The sequence below is a fragment of the Dendronephthya gigantea genome, unplaced genomic scaffold (genome assembly GCF_004324835.1).
Source record: "Dendronephthya gigantea isolate DGI-Jeju-01 unplaced genomic scaffold, DenGig_1.0 000000F, whole genome shotgun sequence".
Classification (NCBI taxonomy): Eukaryota; Metazoa; Cnidaria; class Anthozoa; order Malacalcyonacea; family Nephtheidae; genus Dendronephthya; species Dendronephthya gigantea.
In genome coordinates, this window is record NW_021163010.1 from 5,400,139 (window position 1) to 5,427,701 (window position 27,563).

General features: G+C 36.4%; 1 protein-coding gene and 2 long non-coding RNA genes across 4 annotated transcripts; 2 read left to right on the top strand and 1 right to left on the bottom strand.

Moving 5' to 3' along the window:
- The first annotated feature begins 118 nt into the window (after nucleotides 1–118).
- Nucleotides 119–16,818, top strand: LOC114517749 (serine/threonine-protein kinase 11-interacting protein-like). The gene is made up of 32 exons (XM_028537566.1): nucleotides 119–331; nucleotides 3,705–3,800; nucleotides 4,217–4,278; nucleotides 4,771–4,845; nucleotides 4,936–5,031; nucleotides 5,501–5,608; nucleotides 5,718–5,804; nucleotides 6,248–6,377; nucleotides 6,878–6,981; nucleotides 7,222–7,311; nucleotides 7,587–7,628; nucleotides 7,773–7,919; nucleotides 8,118–8,187; nucleotides 8,302–8,391; nucleotides 8,641–8,712; nucleotides 9,221–9,334; nucleotides 9,628–9,752; nucleotides 10,100–10,246; nucleotides 10,738–10,812; nucleotides 11,271–11,422; nucleotides 11,783–12,338; nucleotides 12,701–12,798; nucleotides 13,030–13,114; nucleotides 13,229–13,322; nucleotides 13,546–13,627; nucleotides 13,855–13,897; nucleotides 14,165–14,227; nucleotides 14,361–14,570; nucleotides 14,908–14,998; nucleotides 15,200–15,369; nucleotides 15,593–15,643; nucleotides 15,754–16,818. The coding sequence occupies exons 1-32, from the start codon at nucleotides 271–273 to the stop codon at nucleotides 15,892–15,894; spliced, it is 3,627 nt and encodes a 1,208-aa protein (XP_028393367.1). The 5' UTR covers nucleotides 119–270; the 3' UTR covers nucleotides 15,895–16,818.
- Nucleotides 16,819–18,764: 1,946 nt separating this feature from the next.
- Nucleotides 18,765–21,086, bottom strand: LOC114522654. Of its 2 annotated transcripts, XR_003686924.1 has the most exons (6): nucleotides 20,995–21,086; nucleotides 20,607–20,734; nucleotides 19,772–19,882; nucleotides 19,583–19,705; nucleotides 19,196–19,306; nucleotides 18,765–19,024 (listed from the first exon to the last, which is right to left on the bottom strand). It is a non-coding gene; the product is annotated as an uncharacterized LOC114522654 (long non-coding RNA). The 2 variants fall into 2 exon arrangements; XR_003686923.1 differs by lacking the exon at nucleotides 18,765–19,024 and having other exon boundaries at nucleotides 19,102–19,306.
- A 2,475-nt stretch (nucleotides 21,087–23,561) lies between these two features.
- LOC114517377 lies at nucleotides 23,562–27,474 on the top strand. Its single transcript, XR_003686377.1, has 3 exons — nucleotides 23,562–23,686; nucleotides 24,684–25,083; nucleotides 27,251–27,474. It is a non-coding gene; the product is annotated as an uncharacterized LOC114517377 (long non-coding RNA).
- Nucleotides 27,475–27,563: the final 89 nt, after the last annotated feature.

The following is a 27,563-nucleotide window of genomic DNA, read 5'->3' on the forward strand; positions in this document are numbered from 1 at the left end:
ATTTATAAAATTAATATTTAGGAAAATTAAGAAAACTAAAAGGAAAATTTTGGGTGTGAAAACCACAGGCAGAAGTATCTCCGAAACGTCATGTAAGCAGTGTATACTGTTTATTGAATTGTAACATTTTGAAATTTGAATCTTTGCCAAACATATTGCAGGAAATATCAATAAATATGGTCCGTGACTGTCATGTGGCAACATTTGAAAATGTTTATGGAAAATATTTCAACATTTTGTCAAGTTTGTCCGCTTTGGTAAAGGTTTAAAATGCTAGATAATGGTGCGGAACAATTAGTGCTGAAATTGGAACAACTCTTCCATGGAAAAGGTATTATTTCATTCTATTCTGCTCCAAATATATACATACCTTAAAATAAACAATATATTATAATCATCCGTCAGGACAGACATGTGGAGTGGTTATTATTATGTCTGTTATCATGCTTATCAATGTCAGAGCCTAGTATTAATAGTATAAAGATCTTATAATTGTTTTGGAGACTTACACATATTGTTAACCAATTTGTATGTTAACAAATAAACACTGTATCCTCTCTATTTAGCCCACTCTCTAATAATTCTCAAAGCCTGACTGGAAAGTTTGCAAACTGCGTGCCTGAGATTTCAAAAACATACTAGTAAATAAATAAATATCAAAATTGTGTATCCAATATCTCAGTTGCATGTTACATACTTTCCACACTGGCTTCAAAAAGAAAAAAATCTATCAACCACCCTTCCTATTATTAACAAGACCAATATGGTTATATAGGATAGCATGTAACAAGATTAGCAGATTGAAAAGAGGGTCCTACCCTGAGCTATTTCCATTGTTTTTAAGTCTTGGTTTTCCATATCGGTGAAATTTCTAGATGTAATACATTCCCTGCTATCTGATTATTTATTAATTTACTTATCCTGCATGCACTGTAAAAAAATATACATACTAAATAGTTATGAGTTGAAGCGTTAATTGTTAACTATGCATAAAAGAATATGACCAAAATTGACAAAAAAGAATTTGGTGAATGTCACAGGCCACTAATGGGTTCAATCATATGATATTAATGGCTAAACCCATGGCAATGGCCAAAGTCTGCAGTCTGAGAAAGTAATTTCTTCACATACTACCTACATTCACAGTGCATAATAAGTTCTTCAGGGGATCACCACTGGCTATGCAGTCTTGATAGGTTCATAATCCGTAAGCAAGCAATGGTCAAGTGAATGACATTTGTAGCGATGTGCCAAAATCCTTTGGTACACATACTGGTACACTGTACTTTGTATAAACCAGACTAAAGTTCTTCAGCAGTGTCCTTATATTCTTCTGCTGCGGTTTCGGTTGGAATCTCTTGCTTTATGTCACAACCAGAACCGTAATTAGGATTTCCTGTTCCCAGCATGGTAGGATAGGTTGCGAATACGGTAGGTGGGAAATAAGGCATGTAATATGGAGGGAAATAAGGCATCAGTTGCTGCGTGGAGGAAGCGGGATAGGGTACGTGCCCATAGATCGGTGGGAGAGCGAGTATATCGTTGACACCAAAACCACGTCTTGCTGTGGAGCGAGTATTTTGCGATGGTAAACTTGGCACCATCGTGTAAGGACCATAGGGTTGAACAAACTGAGGCTGGACTGGAACTTTTGGTAGATTCGTTCTCTCGACCAAAGCTGGTAAAATCTCGTCCAAATCTTGCTCTCGCTTGTATCTTGTACGTCGCCTGCGAAAGCTTCCATTGTCGAACATGGTCTCGCTGGCCGGGTCGATGGTCCAGTAATGGGCCTTGCTCTCATCCTGCGGTTCACGAGGCAACTTGATGAAACAATCATTCAGGGTCAGGTTATGTCTGATTGCGTTCCTCCATTTCAATGGACAGGTTATATAATAAGGAAAGCGATCTGCGATGAATTTGTTGATTTGGGACAGGGTCATTTTCCGACGTGGTGAACTTGTGATGGCCATACTGATCAATGCCACGTACGAGTATGGTGGTTTCCCAGGAGGGGCTTTCGAGCGCTTGCGTTTGGTTCGAACGATGGGGGAACTTGCTGCGGATCCATTCTCTGAACTGCTCTCAGATTTGTTCCGAAAACTGTTTTCGGAACTCGAGGGACTCGGCAGTGGCATACTAGCATCTTTGCACCGTCTTTCCTTCGTCCCGTCCAAGCTTTCATCCGAACTCATTTCTCAGCGAAAATGCTCTTTTTTGTTCGAGTATTCGTTTTGGAATGAGATCAGCCGAGGAGTTCGCTCAAATGATTGTGTCGGAAAATTTCACAATTTTTTTATGAGAATAATTGGGATATTTACAAAACAATGTTTGATACGCTTTGCGAGTTTGGATAAAGCAATCTTGCTTCTTATACGTGTGTCAGAAATTGATTAATTATAATTGCTAACAACTGCAGGCGTAAATTACCCCATTAGCTATTTTGTTTCCAAAAAGTAATTTGTTTTTTCTTAAATCCACAATCTCTTTGCGTCCAAATTGCTGGATTTGGGAGGAGAAAAACAGCTTTAAATTATCTCTTTAGTCTTTCCACAAGCGCCGCGTTAACTTGCCGTGCATGATGAAAGCAAAAATACTAGTATACTAGTGTTTATACGGTTCAACGCTGCCAGTTTCATTTAGGAAGGAAAAGTTTATATCCAATCAAATGTTATTTATGAAATGCGAAGTGATTAAATATCACATAAGATTTGGTAATGCAATTGGTAACTTGTTGTAAAATCCACTGTAAGTGTGGGAGAAACTTAAGGCTTTCTGTGTGTGTATACGAAAAAAAGTAGAGCATGCATGCTTTGGAAAAAAAAGGCAAACTTAGATTGTGGCAGGAAATGCGTATTGAGATTAAACCGAAAGTCATTAATATTTCGTTCACTCCGCATGTAATATAGCAACTCCAGTTAGGTATAACGTAGTCATCTTTTATCCAAACTGAATATATGGCCTATGTTTTTGCCATCAGTATTAAGACATATTCTGTCCTAACCCGGTAAAATGATAGTTTTGACGTCGTGCATGCAAAAGGTTTTATCATCGCAAAAGTGAATGCATGTTTTTTGTCTGCATGTATATAGCGAAAGAAAAAGGATTTAAAATGTCGCCAGATACTATATGGTTATGGTAATAATCTGTCATGAATTTTCTGTTTTTCGACTTCATCCATTTTTCCCTGCATGCATGGCCTCGATTAGAAGTTTTTAATTATCCCTTTTTAACACGGCGAAAGGACCATTAGCAATTTAGGATTATACATTATATCCCACTGCACGTTTAATTCTGAGATTCTCAAATGCTTTTTAAATTACCGGTGTATTGAATATGGAACACGCAAGTGCGTGTATATATATGATTGAATTATATATATATATATATATATATATATATATATATATATATATATATATATATATATATATATATATATATATATATATATATATATATACTAGTGGTTCCATACTGGCACTTTCGCACTTGCCGAAACGACGCAATGGAAACTGTAGACCTTAATGACGTGTTTGTTAACCCACACAGCTATAAAATTTTATGTAGATTGTTGATCCAATTTTTGCGTAGATCTGAATTTTCAACTGTCTAGTTTACTAACCAAAGATACATTTACTATAAAGATCAATGATAGTAATTGTATGTGTTTTAAAAGAAATCTCATTTTTGCCATTTCATTTTAGAGGATGTTATTTCCAACGGAAGATTAAGAGTATGCCTAACAGCTTCGGTCATTGTTTTCCTTAGCAAATGCTTTGAAGACACCCAACAACATACAAGTTAGTAAGCAAAGTAAAATGACCGCCATATTATGCCATTATTAATTGACTTTAGAGAAACCGACTTAAAGCTCAACTTCACGAGTTCAGCTGCTTGACAGAAAACTGTATAGCTGGACTGTTTATCAAACTGAAGCTTTTGTAAATCGCTTTTCGGTGACGGAACGTTCAAAGCATTATAAAAAAAATACTCATGTTTTTCATATTGTATATCATATATTTTAAAACACAAAATTACAGCCAACTTTGAGGCAATTACTAAACCAATTAAATGAAGTTTTTCAAAAGCTTTAGTTTCATATACAGTTTGCAGCGTTCAGCGTCAAGTATTTCTGCCCAAAACTTAAGTGGGTGGTTCAAGCATACGTCAGGTTTTTGCCTGTTTTGATCCGAATATTTTGCTTTCAATTTCATAGATTCACAAAACCGCATCATAGAATACCTCAAGCAATGCGTGCAGTCTATTCATACACTGAAGGTTCTTTTTTTTGTTTTTTGTGATATTTCTACTACGTAGACGAACTTTTAGGTTTGTCCATAGGTTGACGTTTTCATCAGTAGCGTAGCTAGCATCGATAATTGGGAGGGGAGGCATATTCTTATATTCATGTTAACAGGCTGTGAACTGTGAAGACATATGATTTGAAAAGAAATTATTTCTACATATCACGAATATATAGATATGCCCCCCCCCCTAATTTTTGGTGAATTCCGCCGTGGTTATTTAAATCGTATCATAGGCGGCCCAAAATTACGCGAGAAATTTTTCGGTAATTTGTAAATATAATGGTCGTATATCATTATTTTTTGACACAGATTAGGAAATATGAATTTCAGCTATTTTTGGCCCCATGTAGATGCTCGCCTGAACTTTCACTAAAATTCCTGAGTTGCGTTTTTTTTCAATCACCGCCTTCCTTTGTTTTTACACGATAGATTATGTAGGAAAGGGTTTTTCTTTCTAAAAAAGGTTGTTCGAGGACCGACTTACAAGTTCAGCAATGTGATTGACCTGTCGCATTTTCAAGCTGTTCAAATCCTTCAGGTTCGTAAATTTATTCATAATTTCTGATTTATAATTTGAATCCGAATCTCCGGAATTTGGCGATGCCAAACTGTTTTTGTTCTTTTTTAGATTGAAAAAATAGCTATAGGATATATTTCTGGATTTCAAACATTAAGGTCAAGAATTAGAGTCCTAAAACTCGAACGCTGTATTAATGAAATTAATGTAAGTGATATCATAGCTAGGTGGAAAAGTTTTGGGAAAAGTTTACTCAGCCGCAGACATTTACCCCTGCACAACTTTAGAGACCTTTATGTTGACGACACTTCTGAAAGCCCAAAGGGCAAAAGTGCCAGGTTTCTGAAGTCTAGAAAATTGGCCCGTGCACTACAGTATGTTCAAACATAGCAACCCATAACCATGAAAATAGCTGTTTTGCGATTAGACGTATGAGTGTATTAGACGTACGTAGCTGATGTGATTGTCGAGTATTTCATTTTTCACCTCTCCACTGGGGAACTCTGGCACTATGCTATTCATGGATAACCCTGCAGGATTATGAAGGCATGCATATACACAGATTATACTTTTCTCGAAACTTGAAGGGGGGTGGGGAGCATAAGGAAGCGTGATGATCATCGCCCTATTCGAATAAATCGGCGTAATATTGTTTGTATTAATAATACTATTTCAGGATATTCTTACGTTGTGTGGCTCTGATCTAAGTACCGCATTCACCTGGCCGCACCTTGAAGTAGCTGATTTTAGTTGTAACACCATAAACCGTCTTGATTCTTCACTGGTAAGCCATGACTACACAGAATACACTGACAGGACTGCATGCACATACATGCACGAGGAACGTCACTTGATCGTTACGTGATCATCTGTACAAACTATTTTTATTTCAGCGTCTACTGACATGCATACGATGTTTGAACCTGAGTCAAAATGAATTGATCACTAAAGAAGATGAAGTTAGTGAAGAAGAATGGATGGTATTATTTAATATTTTCTTTTCTTTATACTGCATGTAAGCACTTCCAATGTCTCCTGTGCCCCCGAATTTGGTGCTCACCTTTGTATGATTAAGTTAACAGTAGACGTATAATGGAATATGAAGCCCAGCTATAAGAACTGAACTGTATTTCATTACTATGGCTTATCGGAGCACATGGCGCATGCCACAATCTTATCCTCGTGTGTGGGGCTTTTCACGTAGGGTCCCAGCTTATCCTCTTATATATAGAACTTCTCAGATCGGGAAACCATCCCAATAGTAGCTGGGGTCCATCACCCTCTCGTGCTTATTCATGTTATCACGATAGACATTGTGGCAATCTGATACTGGTGGAATCGAACCCTGTTTCAGAGTTACTAAAGGGGCACAACCTTCTGGTCCTTTTCAAACGCATTTTTTGTTTGTTCGTTTATATTTTAGCACTTACCAGAGGTGAGTTACCTGGATCTTGGCTACAATAGATTTACAAAAATTCCTTCTTTCCCGGAAAACTGCTGTTCGAAGATAACAACCCTGATTTTGAGAAACAATGATCTGGAAAGTCTGGAAGGTGCGTGTATTTATTGCTTTGAAACCTTTGTTGTAATCTATTTCCACCTTTTTGATCTTTGACGATTATGGACCTTCCAATATATTATTGACGTACCCTGAACTGCATAAGTTTTTCTCTCACGACAAAATTTAAATTTTTTTTCTCCGTATGGCATAGAGAAAACCTCAAATAATATGTCAAATGACATATTATCCTACCCTATCAATATCTATCCTATCAATATCCCATTCGTCTTCCACGGGCGATGGAAACATTTATTCCAGTCGCCTAGCTCTGCATGGTTGACATATTTAATGCTTTAGGGGGCGTTATTGGGCTCTCTGTCTCATCAAAACGAACAGATTTCAATCAGTTTGACTCCATCGAATATGCAGGCTTTCTCTTATATTCCAGAGCATCGCTAGTTTGACGAGGCCTGTATTTGAGGGTGAAGTTCACACGGTTCTCCGTGCCTGTGATTTTGTTGGAAACTATCCTCCATTTCACTCTCCTTTCAGGTATTCAAATGTTATCGAGTTTAGAAGCTTTGGACGTGTCTGCTAACTGCATATCAGAATATTCGTGTCTATCTTCTTTGCTAGATTTACACCGACTAGCTTCAGTAAGTACATCATGTTGCTTTATTTTAGGGGCAAATAAATGGGTTCTATTTACCCTCGGTTATATGAAATATACAAAATTTGCTGAAATTTTACATTAAAATATTTCTTGCCGAACCTCACAATACTCAGTCATAAGAATTTAAACTTAAACATTTTTATGTTATACTATTTTCTGGTAGTTGAACTATGTCGGGTTTTATCACATTTATCTTGTACATTTGTGCCTTTTACTACTTTAGGTTTGTTGCTATGGCAATCCAATATTCTATGACAAAAGATATCGCATTGGCGTTGTCTCGTGTCTTTCTCCCAGCCCACGTCAAGTTCCGGTATGATGATTTTTGCAAAATCAAAGCTGAATATATACAGTTAATTCCAACATGATTCGAACCTCAAAAATTGGTGCACGCATTTTGGGAGGTGGCTATTCATATAACATATGATGAAAAACATGAATAAAAATGAATATACACCTCAAACATTGGAAAATTTTTATATGGTTAAATTTTTATATGGTAAAGTGCAAAAATTCATAATTCGCCAACCATTTTGCATGCAAAATTTCTGGTAAACTCCTTGTTGTAGACTTTTGTTTTATTTTTAGATTTTACTTGATAATGAAGAACTAAATGATAAGGAATTGTTTGTAAGTCCATTACGACGTACTGACGTAGCTTGTATTTTATATCGATTATATTGATTGCATGGAGATCATTCGTTATTGTCAACTAATAATACTCTTATTGTCATGTTAGCCAAACTAATTACTTTTTTACTCATATTCTGATAGAGTCTCGGTCAGTCACGAGAAATTGATCTGACATGTTACTTACCAGCTCGACCTTATGGTTCACCAGTACACATGATTCAAAATAATGCAGAAAGCTTTGTTTCCTCTGGTGAATACGGTAGTACACCTCGTACTCCTGAGCAAAAGGTAACCCTGACTAATATTCTTTCGAGATTTTCCAAGTGAAACTATTTGTTGGTATGGTGTAAATCAATGAAGGTTTTTGAAAGGGTTTAAGGGTCTTGATTTCAAGTAGAAATCATACACAACTCAAATTCAAGACAGGAATATTTGAGAACTAACGGTCTAGCTTTGCAATGCAGATCCATGCATATTTTTTTTCAGAGGAAGAAAAAGGCCGTCACAAGGCAACCGCCCATCCGTACTATGGGTGAAGAACCGAATAAACAAAAATGTAAGCATATAAAATTTGAAGCGTTTAGCAAGTAGTACACGATGCCAAGCTAAGTTGCACTTCTGTTCATATTTACTCTGTATTTTACTAATCAAATGATCTTCACATAATCAGCTCCCGCGTCTCGGACTCTTAGCTTCAATACAGTGGAGACGAAGGAAGAATTAGAAAAACTTGAAAAAGTCAAGAGAGATGTTGGAGAAGGTAAAATGCGGTGCTCTTACGATGCCTAAACGTGTATTTTTGTACTGTAAGGGAGAATGCTTTAGAAAAACCAAGAACATGGAGCTTTTAAACAGACTATACTATTCATTCCAGTTAAAAAGCGTTGCAGGACGCGACAATTCTGCACAAGAATTTTAGTATTTTTGAAAAGAAAGATTGAACTCGTGGAATTTTTTCAGTATATTGATTTTCATGTGATAAATATTTAAGTGAACTGTGCATTGTTAGGTTACCTCATTGTACACAATCAAGAACAAGTGAAGAAAAATACGCCAAAACTCCCAATCGAAACTTCCTCAGGTAAGAAATCAAAATTGCCTTGTGGAATGAGGAGTTCACCACATTAAGAAATCTCGTACAGCGTGAAAATCACTTTAAGAATCCATAAAAATACGTACTTAGAAATCATCAGAAATTGACACCCTGACAGCCATCCACCGAAAAAATTGTCTGGCAGAATAGAAAAGACGTTAATTCTAGGCTGCCTTTGTTGTGATTGACATACATTTTTACTCCATCGGCACGGCATCCCTTTCATTGTTGAAGTAGACGAATTCTGCTAATTATGCCTCTGCTGTAGTCAGTGATAGAGTTCTAGGTAGCCAAATGCTATTGCTAGACTCCATATATGGCGGGATTAAGGGAGGGAGGGGTTGTGGCGTCAGGTATATCTGTGGCATAGTAACCGGTAACTGTACTACAGTATGTACTATGTTACCATAGTAACCGGTAACTGTACTATGTACTATGTTACCATTGTAACTGTACTATGGTAACCGCAATGCTATCTTGCACACTCCTATCTTAGAGCTGCCGAGTGCGTCATCCGAGTTAGAAGGGATCACAACAGATGATGCCGATATGTATCAATCACCCGAAAGCCCCCCGTTCAGCAAGGCGGAAAAGCAAGAAATTCTTGATGGTAAATTTGCATTTATTTCGTTTTGAAGAGTATTGCTAAATACGAGTTCCTGTTTAGCTCTGGTGTAACATGGACTAGCATACTGCATACCCCACTATGTCGCTTCGCGCGAAAAATAAGATCGGTTCTTCGCGCAGACAATAAAAGATTATGTTCATGCTGAAGTTTTAACAATCTTTGACATTTCTGAAAAGACTTGTTGCCGAAAGTTGTAAAAATATTTGACACCTCCACAACCTAAGAATACTGGAATTCTGTTCTTGGACACTTGAACTTACCGAATATCTGTTTAGATGAGGACAGCGGTGGGATATTCTTGGTGTCCATCAAACAACCGCAGTCCACTGAAGAAACAACTGAGGATTTGTTTGTCTTAGTGAAGGATAGTGAAATTGTTGAAAAAAATATCAATTTGAAGGTGAGAAAAGATGTTCAGTGCGTTTCTTTGAGTGTTTTCCATGGAACAGTACTATTTTTTAATTGCATCATTCGGATTAGGATTAGGATCAAAGTGTAAGATTTAGGATTAGGATTAGGATTTTTTCAAAATCTACATGATGGAAATAGTATGGATTCTAGTTCGAAATAGTATGGAATTTATTATATTCATACTAATTGCCAATTCCATACTATGGATATAGTTTGCAAACAGTATGGGTATAGCAAATTTTCATAGTACGGATTTTGAAAAAAAGTCCAGTGTATAGGAGTTCATTTTAGACTTTGAGACTGTAAAATTGTGTTCATAACGAAGTATTTTTTCAGGAAATGTCAAGGTTGGATTTGAATGGTCTTCTTGATTTAAATATCGTTCGAGATGATGAAAAAATAAGATTACACCTGAAATTTGCGCATGTTCACAAAGAAAGAAAATATCGAGAGTATTTCTTTCATGATGAAGAACAATGTGAGGTGAGCGTCTTTATATCGTAATGTTTACTTGTGGTTTATTGGTAATTATCGGTAAAACTTTTTTCAAACTTTTCTCAAAAAAAAGCCTTGCTTTAATCAAGTCGGGCAAGCATAATCATTGTTGAAACCTTTCACATGCACTGTCACACACATTTCGTAAATGACTCCTGTACACTAGATTGGCTGTTAATATTGGAATGTGTAGTTAACAATATGAGGTATATCAGCTTGCCTGCTTGCTAAACACATGTAAACATGAACTATGTTCCGCCGTTTAGCATATATGAAAAAGGCGAGGAATACAGAATCCCTCGCCTCGAGTCGTGAAGAGGCAAATGAAAAAAATTAAAAATATATGCAACGGATACGTATTTTCTGTCACCTCATTCCTATTCGAATGCTGCATGGTATACTGCATCATTGACTGCAGATGACAATTATCACACCCATACAATTTTATAAGTTCTTCAATATAACTTCTTATGTTATAGAATTTTGTCTCCATTCTTAAAGACTACGTGAAGGAACCTGATCTTGCAAATAGCATTCCTAAAAAGCAATTTAAGGTACTATATGGTACGTTGTATGCGTACTGTATGTTGACATTAAATTGATTTGCCCTTTGGAAGTATGAAGCCCGACTAGAAATTTGGCCGGCCCTTTTTTTCGAAGAATAAAGGTGCGATTTCATACATGATTTGCCAGACTGATTTTGGTTTTTGGTAGAAGTTACCGACTTAGGGCCCTTTACGAGTAATTTAATCTAATTTGAATCAACACAAAACAGCCTTTTCAATGGATGAAAACTCTCGCAGGGAGCTTGCGAGTTGGTCATTAATGTCCTGTCATTGCAATGAGTAATGAAAAAGAGCATTCGTCCTGGTAGTTGACGAGGATGTCGTTATGCCGTTGTTTGCACGTGTATTTCAAATACCATGCATTAACACGGATGAGATTTGGCTCTGCATGAGTGTGCGAAGTTAAAATTGCATGAGATATGCAAGATCTCTTTCAATCTCTCTAGTGCCTAAAATGCTTGAAGTGCTACACCACTAGAAAGGAGATATCTGTCTGTGCTGTTTGTCACAGTTCTGTCGTGGTAGAGGTGACAAAAGAAGAAACAGAAACAGAGACATATAAGCAAACACGAAGTAAACGCGAATATGTTACTGACGGGTAAGAAAATTATTTATCTATATCGTGATCATTTTGTTTTCAAAACCTTTGGACAGGTTGCTTCTTGGGCAGTACATGCCATAAATAGAATTATACGTAAGATAGACTTCACCTTATGCAGAACATTCGACCCAGTGGCTAAATGTTGCCAAATTTTGCACAAATGGAGATCATAGTATAGATGCATAGGCGGGAAATTGGGAGATCTGCGAAATTCTGGTTTATATTCTAGCATAGCTTCCGGGCAATGATTTCCGTTTTGGAGCAATGAAGTCGTGTGCAGCCTGCACCTGTTACGTGTTGCAAAAAGATCAGCATTTTTCCAGGGCTTAAACTCCCACTCGACTTTTCAATTTTTAGGCATCAAACTAATATCCGAGATCCTGATCTCATTCCGAGTACAGTCCGCGATGCCCTAGTACAACCAGATATTTGCATTTCGAGCAGCGATAAGGACGCTGGCATAAGCGCAGATGCTGAAGACACACCTGAGGAAGACAGCGAATATGGAGCTTTGGTTTCCAGCATTCAAGTAAAGTCAAAAAAGGACGAAACTTGTGATGATAAAAGTTTAAACAATGGAAGTTGCGAATCACCGGGTCCTACCATTCCATGCTTGATTCAGGTAAAATCCTCAAGTCCCTCTCCTGCTATGAACATTTCACTCGACAGTTTATCTGGGCCAGGATCTCATCGTGGGTTGTATAACAGAACACAAGAAAGTCCCTCGGCCTCTTCTTACAGTTCGCAGTCCGGCTCAGAGACACGAAACTCGACACCGGTTGCAGGAAAGACATCGTCAAGAATTCATTTTTCCTTGGACTCGTGCACGCATTGCGACCATCACTTGAAGCTGTACTTAGAAACGAAACTCTTTAAAGGCGGAGAAAACGAGGAATTTTGTTGTATGATCAAGGTCAGGCGTGCAATATGGTGCTTTCGTATGCATTTGTCACCACATTCTGGAGGGATATCATTTTCAACCCAACCACCCCCCCCTCTCCAATAAAACAGCACTTTCAAAATTGTATGTAGGTTGTAATGAGATATGTACTTGCTCTGAAGCGGTCATTTCCGAGACTTTAGAGCAGTCAAATTTCGAAAATGCTCTCACTTGCCAATCATTCCACGTTCCAAAACTAATGCCGCTTACCCAATAAGTGCATGGCCACATATTTCGATAATCACCTTTGTGATTATATAAAAACATGTTCTAAACTTCTAATCCTTAGCTTCAATCGAACGCTCATTTTCTATCATCTTTTTATCTTATTGCAGTGTCCAGTCGCATCCTACGGTAGTTCACACGGCAAACCTTCATTATTAGTCATTTCAAATACGATTGCTTATGTCTGCAAAACTTCTGGGATCGAAAGGTAGAGAATATACAAACAAATTTAAATGTACTGAGCCATATTAAATAGAAGTAAACAGAACATAGCAATTTAAATTTGAAATTTCGAATACGCGATGCAGGGGCGTAGAGAGGCTACAGGTATACAAGAGGCTACATTATTATCATATCACGATTTAATAATTATAATAATAATAATAATTTATAATATAGATAATCGATAGTATTAATGATCGATTTCCTATAACCTTAGCACCCGGCCTGAGGAGTGGTTGTCGATAAAGGCATGTTATCTTCTAACAGATCTGAAATATATTGAATACGGTCCTCAAAGTCAGGTAAGGAACTCATCCTCATCTAAAAAGATACAATTGATTCGTTTATGGGAGTACATGCAAGCAAGTGTAGTTTATCATAATAAACATTTGAAAATGTTTCGCCCTATATTATAGAGTTTCAGATTAGAATTTGCTGAGCAATTTGGTTGTTACAAGTTTTTGGTCGGAGATAGGAAACGTTGCGAGAACTTTTTAACAACACTTCGAAGTAGGCTGTTTTCAGAGTTGTTTTTACATTCACGAACTCTAGAAATCTGTATTTACTAGGACTATATCATTATTTAGGAATTGAAATATATGTATATATGTTACTCAAGAAATAAAATTATGAAATATATATATATATTTACGCTATATTGCATAAAATATGTTATGAACTATACTGCATAAGACCATCCTCAAAACTACATTTATATATTTATTTTTACAAGGTTTCGCTAAGAAAGCTTGTGGAGATAAACACAGATTTCCCAAGATTGGTAAAGCTAACTCGCAAACTTGTGCAAATATCAAGTAAGAACTGGTATTCGAGCGATGTCGCTTGAACATGAGTGAAAATCTGACGTAAAAAATGAGTTATTCTGACATAATGTTTTGCGAAAGAATTTTAATTCCAAATTCAAAACAGGATTGAATGTTAGCTCTCGATATAAATATTGAGTTGGAATATTGACACTCACAATAAGTTGAGAGGATTGTTCGTGTGCCAAACTAACTGAATGTTTTTTAAATTAATAAAGGATTCAAGTTTTCGGTGTTAAGGATGAAAGTCTCATGGTCAAGGTAATTTAATTTTTTCATTGACGTGACTGAAAAACAAGAAAAACAATTTTTAATGCTTAAAAGTGGAATGGTGATGGGAAAAACAAGTTTAATCATGACTAAAATTATTTGACTACCAAATTTCAGTAGCTACCGACGATGGTGGTTCAAATGTCTTTCAAGTTCGACTACAGTAGTTTTGAAAATGAATCTCCTTTTCTATCGTGTCCAGTGCAAGCTATAACAGTTTCACAATAACGTTTGTTAAGTCGTGGGGGTTTTTTACAGGGAAGACGTCTTTACGAACAAGCAATAAACTTCACAGATCCACCATTACTTAAAGATCGTAAGGTATAGATTAAAGGACTTCATAGTTTTGTAATCGCGTCTGACCATAATAATGTCTCTTGTATAGTCCCCTGGTACCACCAACCTTTCTTTCCTTTTCCCAACCTTCGCTTTACCATGAATATATTATATATAGGTCTGGTTACGCACGTTACCTAAAAGCGTGCTGGGTGAAGAATTAATTGATTGGTTAATTTATCGTAAAGAGGCATCCAGTTATCCAGAAGCTGTGCAGATAAGTCAGCTGCTGCTCAATGCAGGAGCAATACGATGTTTCAACAAGGATTGCAGGAACTTAGAAAAGGAACAATACTATTACTTCGACTTACCGGCTGAAGTGCAAGAGGTAACCATTGTTTGGTTCAATGTCTTCTGAATGTAAGAATGTCTTTACAGAATGTCTTATGTCCTAACAGAACAAGGGCGTTTCCATGCACTGAATAATCTCCTACACCTTTAAAAAAGACTGCGTAATAACGCAGATTGCGAACGAAGCATCCTTCTGATCAGTCAGTTCTGATCAATCAGGAACAAGCTTTATCATCAAAACGCAGATTTTTTCATGTACAACAGTTGTGCATGGAAATGCGGGTGGAGAAAAGAACAGAGCGATGCATTAGATGACAATGCGGTTCAGTATACAGTGCAGCATGTGATATTGTGAGCGTATTATTCTTTCACAGGACGAAGTCAGCAACAGTTCTAAGGACAACATGTCGGAGTCATCCGAAGCCAATACTGTTATAAAACAATATATTCTCGCGTATTGGAAAGGTTTGTGGTTCTCTGTGACCAGAGATGAGCTAATCCTTAAAAACGTAGAAACTGGGCAGGGATTTGCACACACACGCCCGTGAAAAAATGCTCTTTGGTTTAAAAACATTTCTCTTATTTGAAAAATGCCCCGGAAGTGCACCCCCACAAAAAGCTTGCTTTTCATTTCCCTTTCTTTTTGACCAATTCGTTTTCTTTCAGATGAAGAAAAATTAACACAAGTGGCTTTAATCATAACAAACTCTCAGATCGCGTTGGCTGAGGAAAACCACCAGTGGCCATTACCTCGACGACATCATCCTCCTAAAGTTTTATCAGGACCACAGTTTGTAATGAAGAAGAAACAAGAAATTATCAACATCACTAATGTGGTAAAATTACTGATTATTTTACTTAATTATGCTTTAATTATGCGTGACTGATTCCTCAATTGAAAGGGTATAGCAATCCATCTTAAAACCGATCATTCAAAAGGTTGTACTGTGCTAAAAGGTGATTTCTCTCCCGCAGTCTCAAATAAAAGTTCTATCCCAGCTGTTCCTTCATGCACATTTTTTGTCGACGAAAGTTGACTGTAATAACTTATTCCGCTAGGAACTATTCGCTGAATCTCCGTGTGAAATTGAAATTGAGTTTCTAAATGAGGTAATATTAAACGAAATCAACTTGATACCTATATCACCTCTGATGAAATTTTTACTTTTGACAAGTAATTGCTCTCACGACGTATAAAACAAGACATTTCCATGATTTAGGATACGCCTGAAAGTATCGAAGACGACCGCTGGGAAATAATATTGCAGTCAGAAAACTCACTTACGGTTTTTCTCGATGCCATCAGGGAATTATGGGAACACAAATTCGGTATTGATTTACCAGTAAATCTTTCAAACTGAATGGAATTGCTGTCGAATAGGAAATAATTATTGAGGACAGGAAAGTTGAATGGATTCTTTAAAAGAGGAAGTGAAATTGAACCAATGATCTGGCCGCAATGATATCACGAATACGTTATCCAGTTAATTCTCAGATCAGTGGGAACAATCGGGTGGATAGAGGGACTGTTAACTAGATCTCAAAAGTGGCCACCCGAATTAACGCTGTTTTTACGCCGTTTTTACGCCATCACTATATGTTTGGGTTACCAAAGATTTTGAAACTGTAAGATATCTATCGAGTTGGGGTTGCGGAAAGTTAATATTACTGACCCAAACAGACCACCATTTCTGTATTTCACTGTGATGATGATGGGTTATTGCTTATAGATAACTCACTCATAAACTTGGAAACTCCATCATTTGTTATTTATTTCAACTAAAACTTTGTTCGTCACGAATACGATTTTATAATCTGCATGTTTGAACATGAGAGATCATCACAAGTTTGAATATGCCCCGGAATCAATCGAATTAAACACTAATGCCGTAATGCGTTTAGTTTTGTTTTCAATGCTACACAAACAATTACTGACATGCAGATAATGATAGTTGTAATGCAAAAATGAAAAGCTCAGTCTCAGATCCAGAATCGCATTCACAAATTATCATTATAATATCTCAAACTCACAGGGAGCCCAATTATCTCTTTGAAATAAAATATAAATCCAAGGATGACAATGTGATGAACAAAAAATCAATGCCTTTTGATCTTCAAATGTAACGGGAAGTTATTTAAGAGCATATGCCTAATGTTAGCATTCTTTAATCGTTGTCTAAAATTTCATTTTATGAAAGGCCGAATACGGATCTCTATATTAAAAAGTTTTTAATTTGCACCGTTACAACTGTTACAGAGACAAATAAATGTTTTAACTCACGAAAAAGCGATGCGTTCTACTAACCAAATTACTCTTGGGTGCTGAAAAAATAAATTATACGGACATTTATTACTTTGTAAACCCAATGCACCAGTTGGTTTAGCTTACTTTAAGATTTTACTCAAGTGTTCTTACTCAATTCCAATTAATAATTTTTATCGGTGCCAATGTCGTACAAAGCAACTTCAAAACTCTGATTAATCAAGGAAAATTTACTGAAGACCAACCATGAGCTGCCTGTGTTAACGGTTTCATGGATAAAAATCACTCATGTTAAATAATATGGAATATATTTCAGTTGGAAAACCCTATAGTCCTAGCCTGGAAGAGTATTCGTATTAGCTATACATGACACAGTTTGGCTCGTTTTGATTTTTGCTTTTGTCGAAGATCGACGAATAATATATCTAAGCCCTTTGATCACTATTCCCAGTCCCTTATATAGAGAGACAGTTGGCCATACGCATTACTGATCGTGGGAGCTTTGAAAGTTTTTATTGAGAATATTTAGACTAGTTTAAAATATATGGACAGAAACTAGCATGATAAAACTGCTTGCTAGATCCATCCTTAAGGTATTGAGAGTTAAGAGTCAGCTAACCCCTTTCCTCTAGGCTCTAGATATTCTTAATTCACTCATTTGAAGCTATTCTCTCGAGTCTTGGGACAGGTATATAGAAGAGCAACAAGAGCAAGTTTGAAAATATAATGCGCACATGCATTTGTAAAGCGAATACTTAATCGTTTTTGCCTGGGTTGGATAATTTCCAGATGTTGCTAATTTAAAAGCTGAATACTTCGAGAGAACCCTTTATATTACATTATTACTTCTGTGGAGATATAATTTGGGTGGGCGAACATGCATGCATGTTCTTTACTGCAATTCAGAATTAATGATTAAATGTAGCTAAGTTATATTCTGCGTGGGCTTTAAGTTCCCTAATTAAATATATAACATTCATAAACCAGAAACAGTTAACCCGATATTGCCTTTTATGTATAACTGTGATACTTTGTCAAGGATAAATCCTATACCGCGCCTACTTCACCATTATGAACGTAATATATGAATACTTTTTTAGATATATGAATACACAACCTTTTTCTTTTTGGTTTGGGTTATTTGGACTGATGGATCAACTTGATTCGACTACTTGAAAAAAGTCGCCGTAAGCAATTACTTGTTAGTGGAAAATATCAAGCAGGCAATTATAAATATTAGTTTGAAAGCTGATCGAATTTGTGCTTAATTATTCATGAACATAATTATCACTTTTCGAAATTAAACTGTTTCCCACAAAGGACCTATAGAGCCAATCTAAATCTCCCGTTGTGAGATCGGATAGCCGTTGAAGCCGATCACTTTAGATCAACAAGGGGGAAAAATGTTGACCAATCAGGGCGTTTGTTGACATTTTGGTCTCTAGACCAATCAGATTACGTGGAATTTGCAAAATGTAAACAGAAGGAGTGAAATCATAACACCCTGTTCTAAGCCTTCTGCAGCAGTCAATATTTAGTTTTTCAATCTTAAAACACTAGAATCTGATAAAGCAATTCCTTTTCTACAATTTTGTCGTCGGATTTTTCCAGAATCGTCCTGGAGCGAAAATTATTTATGTTTGAATTGTCACGGCATGACCAGTGTAGATCACCAGTCCTGTCTCTAGACTCTACAGAAATTGCATTGTTTACAAACTGATTTCTCTAAAAAATAATGGTTACCAAGACGTTAACTAAATAATATATGACAAAGAGTGTATATTTACATTATAACTAACAAATATTGCTTTGCTTACTTTTTAAAATATTATGAATATTATATCGTATACAGCGGGGAAAATCGCGCGCTTTTTCCGAAAATGTTTCTTTTTTCTCAGCGTATGCAAAAAGGATACTACAAATTGTTAAAGTGAATAAAGTCTGTCAAAATGCCAAAATTTAAAAGCAATGCAACAATCCGTTTCATAAAAAATGGTCGGGGCGTGAAGGAGAAAAGGTTTTAAATCTAAGAAATCGTGGCCTGCTTGTAATTTCAGTAGTTTTTGAGCAATATGTTAAGGAAGAACTTGGCGAAAAATCGTCTTATGGAATCCAGAATCTATGTGCAACATGCCTGCACAAATGCTTCACGAAAAGGAAATTTACGCGATTGCTTCCTAAACAACAAGCCGACGAGTTGAAAAACAACGTGAAAAGCCAGGTATGACCTACAAAAAGCATTAAACTGATCAGTGAACTTGCTGTAATTATCAAAGAAAAAATCCGTATTACAGAATGACAACATACTCTGGGCCCTCACATTGTAAATGCCCATACTTTTACATTTTAGAAATAAGTGGGTGGGGTGTGTAGGTGAAGAGCTGAAACCATATAATTACCTTATGGCCATTAGTATGGCCCTCAGAGAAAAAAAAGTCAATTAAGCACACTTGTAATTTAGCTTGTGGTATTGGAATCTTCTGCTAAAAACGAGATGAACAGGCAAGAATCTGAAAAAGAAACTACTGAAGTCAGCTCCCAAGGTGAAACTTCAACGGCTTACATCAACTCGCCTGTAGTTTTGAGTGGTGAAGAAACAATTTCCTGTTGCTCCAGCCAAACAATTGCAATTAGCAGTCAAGAATTGGAAAGCAATTCCAAAATTGTTACAGCCGAGCAAGAGTGCCAAACAGATGATGGTGTTTTTATGTCAATAGACAAATATGAAGAACTTGTAAAAAAGGCATCCTATCCAAATTTCAAAAATGATTTGAACAAACTCAGACCTGTCATAACAAAATTGGCAGAGCCTGAAATGGATCCTGATGTGTTTGAGATTATGTGCAAAGATGTTGGTGCTGATAAATTATATTCATCCATACAAGAAGCCATAACATTGGATCCAATGTCTGAAAAGAGAAAAAATCTTAACAAAATGCGCACAATGGTCATAATCTACACCATGTTATACTCACAATCACAAAAATGCAACTCATTTCAAGTCACACTATCCAGGACACTGCAGCAGTTTGGAATCAGCAAACAAGGGCTTGAATCTCTACGGAATCTTGGAATTGTTGCACATCCTAAGACAGTCAACATATTAACTAAATTAGCCTCTTCAACCCACACAATCATGTTGTTACATTCATTACAGATGCAATTAAGAAGAACCAATTCCTTATTTTATGCATCGATGACTACCACAATATTCACACACAACACCGCCCGGAGACAAAAACCCAGACTCAAGTGGTTCACATGGCAACTTTGCTTTTAAAAGTGTTCCCAGAAATTCAAGCAGTTCCACATCAGGGAAGTGATATACTACCAAAACATCCCGTTGAAATTCCTGATGTGAAAAACTTTATTTCCATTAACATGCCAAAATTAGCTAAAACATATGCTGAAAATATGCCTAGCTGGGCATTATCAAAATATTTTGATCCAGAAGCTGAGAGACAACGACTTCTAATTCATGATTATCAACAAGTGGAGAATCATAACATTACATGCATGGATAACACCAAACTGGTTGACAGCATCGAGTTACCTCTCAAATCTGTAGAAAATGCACTAACAGCTATAAACAAAATGCTTACAAGTGGCTTGGAAATTTATCTTAAGGACTTTATTGTACCCTTTGTTGGGGACTGGCCCATGCAATATTTCATTAGACAGTTGGTTTATTCATCATCTCCCAGTGTGCCAACAGTGTTGAAAAATGTGGTTCCCCTGATTGGTCCACTACATATATCCTTAAATGCAAGAGAATGTGTCTTATTGAATTTTCACAATGTTTTTGCTGACCTTTATGCTTTCATCTTTGGGAAAAAAGCAAAGCTGGCTAAGAAACCAAAACCATGGCGTACATCTCTGTTGCTTGAAATCATTTATGGCGGATGGACATTGATCAGGGATCTTATTCTCTCGATGTTCTACAAAAGCAAAGATATTCAGTTTTTAACACTGTTAAATCTTCTCGACAATTATATCCCATTGGTGTTAAGTATCTACTCAATTAACTTCAAGTGTAACAAATTTGAACTTTTTTTCCAGTCCATACTTCACTGTTGGGTTATGTTTGTAATATTCCGAAGGCGCCACTATAACAAAGCTTTGTTAATAACCCTGTCAACATTTCTTCATTGGCAAGAAAATGCTTCAACTATGCTTGAAACCATTGGTCAACATTTACCTGCATTCGATGAGTATCCAGTGGAAAACTTTCACTCAGTCTTGAGAAAACAAACCAAAGAAACTGATACAGCTGATGAAATTTCACGCAAAGCTAAAAGAAATTGATGCTTGCAAGCATGAACTCCATTTCTTCCAATCTGCATTTGTTCCACCCAGAAAGCCAAATTACAGCAGAAAGCGAATTGACACCTTAAAAGTGAAAGCAGCAGAATTCCTCACCCTGAAGTTTGAATCTATTTACACCCACCCTAATTCAACAATTCAACAACCCCAAGCCCCTAGACAGCCAAAACATACCACTAAGTGGAAGCTACCCCACCTTTTTGGTGAGAAGATCATGACAAATAGAGTCCTTCCACTTGGATTTACATCCATCAAAAATCCCCCAAACCCAAACAGGTAAAATTATAAATTAAAATTCAATTGACTGAGCCATGGATGATGCAAATTTTAGGGTGATTACATTTACAAGCCAGTCAGGGTGAGTTTAGCCACCCTACTGAAATTTATAACAGACAACATAGGTATTAAATAATATAACCAAAACACATGAATATAAGCTCACAGTTTGCAACGGTGGGCTCCTCTGCCCCTTAAGAGTTAGAAATGCATGTCTTATCGTAATATAGGTAATAATCTCCTGCAAATTTTGCCTGACAAGCAAAGTTTTTATTAAAACCTGTACTAGTTACTAAATTGAAATTATATTAAGTCTTACTTTATATATTCCCTGTCATAGAAAGTGCGATTTGATCAGCTGCGAAAGAGTTAACCCTCTCTGGAACGTTTTCCGCGGATGTGGCCATTCATTTCATATCGAATGCCTTCTGCCAAATATTAGCAATTGCCCTGTTTGTGAAGCAACGTTGCTGTCGAGTGTTCAAGATCTCGGTACGACTGCAAATAACGCTGTATTTACTCCAGCGACCTACTTTGAACCCAGTGAAGATGAAAACGATGAGCAGAGCGACGACAGTGATAGCGATGTTGGAGAGACCGAAGACGAACAGAATAAAACAACTGTGGACGAACTGCTGCGAAAAATAAACCTTTGGCAAAGGCCATCCTCTGCATTGCTGTGAAAGGCAGAAATCGCAAGGGTAATACAGGCCTGTAAATTCCAAGAAGTAAACCGGATGTATACCTACACTTTAGTGGGGCGTTTCCGCATAAATTACGCTCGAGTTTAAAAATACAACGTCAAGGATTAAGTTATTTTTTTCATAAATCGGTTTAAATCGAACCCGGCACTCTTAAATCTCAAATTTGATCGTCTGTTAAAACACGACTTTGTCCAGATAATTCAAACATAAATAATTTTCGCTCCAGGACGATTCTGGAAAAATCCGACGACAAAATTGTAGAAAAGGAATTGCTTTATCAGATTCTAGTGTTTTAAGATTGAAAAACTAAACATTGACTGCTGCAGAAGGCTTAGAACAGGGTGTTATGATTTCACTCCTTCTGTTTACATTTTGCAAATTCCACGTAATCTGATTGGTCTAGAGACCAAAATGTCAACAAACGCCCTGATTGGTCAACATTTTTCCCCCTTGTTCTTTAGATCGTAAAACTTCCTGATTGTTAAAAATGAATCTTCTACCAAACTGTTCCCAACACTTTGTCACGCCAACAACACGATTGAAATTGAGATACGAAACCCTTGCTTGTTAAGCATTATTTGCTCGACATGAAATAATGCGGTTATATGATTACTTACCAAATTTTTCTTGTAAACAAGCAAAAGAATGAGATTGCTTCATAGATAAAACTGTCATGCAGTACTTTGATAGGATGATACGAAAACTCATCTAGTAATATACATGATGATCGTTAATTTCTTTTTTCTGCCAAGAGGCTTTTTTCAGGAAAGATTGAAACTCGATATTCACAGATGCTATAAGAGTATATGTATACACGCCAGGGAAACAAGTATATGTATACACGCCAGGGAAAAACACACCTATGATGCTATGCAAATGAATGACTTATGAATATTGTCTAGCTGCCAAGCTCATCGTTGCATTAAATGTGATAATTTCGAAATTTTGACACATTTTATTTTGTGCATGTTACAAAGAAACGTTTCTTTTTTAACTTTGGAAATAACGTATGTACTAGTTTCCATTGTCCCAGATTGACGCAGATATCAACTATATTTGCATTAAACAAATAGTGCTACAAATTTTATAAAAAAAGATGTAGTTTATGTACATTGACTTAATTCCTCTTAATGAACAAGGCTCCTATCAATATACGGGTTATTGAACAGACCAAGCGAACTTAATTCAAAAGGATAGCCTCGATGAAACCCAAAAGTTCTTTGCCCTTGAAAATGCGTGTGTGGGAGGCGGTGTTTATGCGCATGCTCGTGAACAATAAGGCGGCAAGATAAGAGAGGGTAGATAATTAGAAGTCATTAGATTGCTTACGATAGTAATCGCGATCAAGGAAAGGTCGTTAAGTCTGTGCAGCTGACCTCACGTCAAGTGTTTTGTTGGTCAGCTGTCCATTTCTTGACCCTAATCATTAGGATAATTTCAGCGTCGGTCCCACTCAATAAAACCTGGCAAAAGACGTAAATGAACGCTCCTATATCAAACCATATAAAAGTAAGCAATTTTTGCATCAACTGTCAAAACTTTCCAACTTGCCGTGTGCGAAGGAAGGATCAGCTACCTTTTTTTCACGTGAGTTCCTAACTAAATAATTTTTTATACATTACCCTCCTGATATATGTGAAGGCTTTTACAACAGTACTGCATGAGTCTTGTATTTTTCAACGTTTTTTACAACATATTTATATCGATCTCATAAGTTTCGCTGATAGTTTTATTGGATTATTAAAGATGTAGGTATGGTAAGTCATTATACGGTTAGTTTAAGCTTTTTCTCTGACATGTTTAATTGGTAGGATTTATTTAAAACTAAATCAATAAAAAAGTGATGTTGTCGGCCGTCTTTCTTTTCTTGAGACAAAAGCCTCATATGCGGCATGATACAAACAACGCATATGCTGTAAAAAGATGAGTGTAAACATCATCTACGACAGCGATACTGAAAGATATTGATAAAACTGAATTGAAAACGTCTCTGGAGAATTAGGTTAAGAATCATTCAAACTGTTTTTGGTCTCTGTTGTTCTCTGCTTAGCCTTGGAGGTTTTCCTAGTATACAGTGAGAGTCGTTTTCCAAGTTCGCTGACTTCTCGTTATGAAATGTTAATGAACCACATTATACTCTGGTTTTACCTACATATTTATAATTGAAGTAAAAAAAAATGAGGGATAAGGTTTTTTATGATACAGCTCAAAGGAATTCTGAATGACTCATGTAAAACGGTTGTAAGGAGTGCGATTTTGAAGAATAGGGAAAGTTTTCAAGGATTGTTTGACTCTTGCGAAATCATTATTCTTCAACGTAGCGATTGGGAATTGTTTAAAACGAGGCAACCAAATTGTTTGTGATTCAGGTTGCGTTTGAGCAAATTACGGTAGTCAATAAAGTTTCTTATAGTAAAACTTAGTTTCTTAATTGCATATATTATAAATATAACTAGTTGTGAATCGATCCGGCTGTATAAAGATGAGATTGACATTGACGTGGATCAGTTTTTTATATATCTATATACATACTGGTGTCAGACCAGGCCAGTTTATGTTAAATCTCATTTGTTTCTTTCAATAGGTAACCACAGAGAGAGAGAGTAAGAATATATTTGATTCAAAAGACCCTTTCTTTTGGTGAACTATACGAAGCCAAGCATGAATACGACAACGCTGAAATTATTGTTTTTACTTGGAGTGGTAACGTGTGTGCTTCTCGAAGTGACCGCACGAATGGTTGAGCAACCCTGGGAATATAATGATGGCTACACTGACGATCGCTACCAAGACATGGCTGATAGTTACGAGCGAAAAGCCAATCAGCCTCTCAGATATGGCAAGAGAAGAGTCCGTGGCAAGCATTTGAATGTCGCTAGAGACCACGCCTTACATAAAGAACCTTTCAATCCACCGCCTTACGCCGGCTATCAGAGCAAAAATCTAGGAGGGAAATAAAAGAAGCACAAACTCTTGATACTTTGGTGAGTTTACAGTATTTGACATTATTTACTTTCAAAAGGCAGGAAGCTGTCCCAATTTCATCGGAATATAATAAGAGAGTAACTTTCCAGACTTTGCTGAATAACTCAGTATATATAATGAATATTGTAGCAGTATACATGCATTAATGGAAATTATTGTTGTGCGTTATAATGGTTTTAAAGTTTTCACATGCAAACATTTTTCTCATGGTTATATGTTCTCGGAACCAAAAATGTATTTAACATCTGAATGATTAGTTTATTCCTGAATCACATGTTGTTAGCACTTATCACATGTTGTTAAGACATTACTTTAAGTCAGACTGCTTAATATTACAACTGGCTGAAAGTCTTAATTCAATGATCACAATATAAAGAAGACAAATGAACAATGAAGTCCGAAAGGACTTTTTTACACTGTACACTTAGTTAAATGAGCTTCCGATATAGAATTGCACGGTGTAAATCTAGTTTATTGGCATATGAGAAATACAATTCCTTTCCGTTCAATTTTCATTATAAGTTGAAGAATTAAGAGTTTCCATAATTAAATTTCAGTTGCAATATACTTTTTTGTGTAGTAAAATTTAATCACAATGTGATAACCATAAAGAAAACATTCAAAAAAAATATCAGCCCAGACAGCAGGTGCGCATTTCGGACAGTCTCTCGATGAATAGGGGGCGATACGGATATTCCTCGTGAAGGCAGGTGCCTTTGTACAAGAGATCATACACATATATATTGATGATACCCCAACTAATGCAGAAATATTCAAGTTGGGTCGAGAATGTTTCCTTAACGATAACAATATGTATGCTCAGAACACAGTTAATAAACCATATGGTAACGAAAATATAGCAAATAAGGAATTTGAGTTGTCATAGTCAAGAATCGTATAGTATTAGTTCTGATGACTTTAGCTAATTAGCTTAAAGAGAGTGGTTAACGAAGGAGTCAGGGTAAGAAACATTTGACTAAGTTCTTGTGCTTCCAGTTAGAGGTCTGAAGGCGCAGGCTAGCTTCAAATACTGAATGCACGAAGACCCTGTGCAAAGTTGTGTGGGTGCATGTACGTAATCATCGCGTTGTATTTGCGCCATTAGAATACAGTACAGGAACTTTCTGCCTCGTTGCTCCGTGATTATTCTAACCCGTACTACGTCTACAAACTTCGAAAGGAATATATATTTATCACATAGAATTTCTATTTATATACACAATAAAAAAATATTGGGCAAGTACATGTGCCTACCACAGGGACATGGATCCACTCCAATTAACCGCCGACCCAGACATTTCGATACGATCTTTAGATAAAGCTTAAGATTATTCTTTCCTGTGGTTCATTATTCCACTTCATTGTGCCACCTGTTTACAAAGTCTTAATTAAATTTTTTCTCCTCGTTTCACATATGACATCAAAAATACTACCAAATTTTCTCCAGTAACATTTTTTGTACTTCTATTTGACCAGTAAAGAAAGTTGTTTAAATTAACCTAAATTAGGTTTTCAACTTTAATACTTCATTCCCCATTCAACTTCGCGGCAGTGTTAGCAAATTCTAAGAATATTCTGATTAGAGCACAGTTAACGCAAGGGGCGGAAGAAAATTACGTTTAACTATACATATATATGCATGTCTATTTAGGTTTGTCCTAAAGCAAAGGGGGAAAGTCGAATACGAGCTTTGTGGGAATTGTTTACAGTAGCCAATTTCACACACCCCCTCCCTCTCGTTTCAGAAATTTCTAAAAAACAATCTAGTAAATAAGTATAATGGAGTGTGTCTTTCTATAAATTTTTCCCGTACTTGTACCAGATATTTCGCACTGCAGTGTTCGACATTTTCGTTCGGTTTTTGGATAACATTAAGTTGAATTAGCGGTAATATAGATATTTACTTTCATTATGCACAAAGACATAAAAAGTTGTGAAACTATAGCTGATATGACAGTACAGGGGCACACTTGAATTTGAATCAGCTAGGGGCTTTAGAATGTTATTAACAAGAGCAGCTATTCAAAAGTCTCCAGGAATGCGAGGGTGGGGGTGTCATTGGAAACATCAACCGCCACTTAACCCACTTCAAAAGTGTGGTTCTCTGTGGGGGTGTTGAGAACACTAATTCAGGCAAACACTAATTCTTGGGGCGTTCAATTTTAGGATGCAGTGAAGACGGTGAAAACAGACTTTATTTTCTACTGTAAATTGTTGAGTTGGTCGTCACGAGGACAATCTTAATGATTTAATACTATATATAAACTATATAATTATGTAACTGTAAGAAAATATTTAATCATCTATTAAAACTATATAAAGTCTATGTTATGAATTGACTTAAATGTAAAAAGTTGCAATTAGCGCAGAATTAAAATATTTAAAGCTTATTTTCATTATCTTGCACATGCAAAATCATCTAACGAATGATTTAACAACATACATGGGAAAACATGCATTCCCAAAATCCGAATTGGAT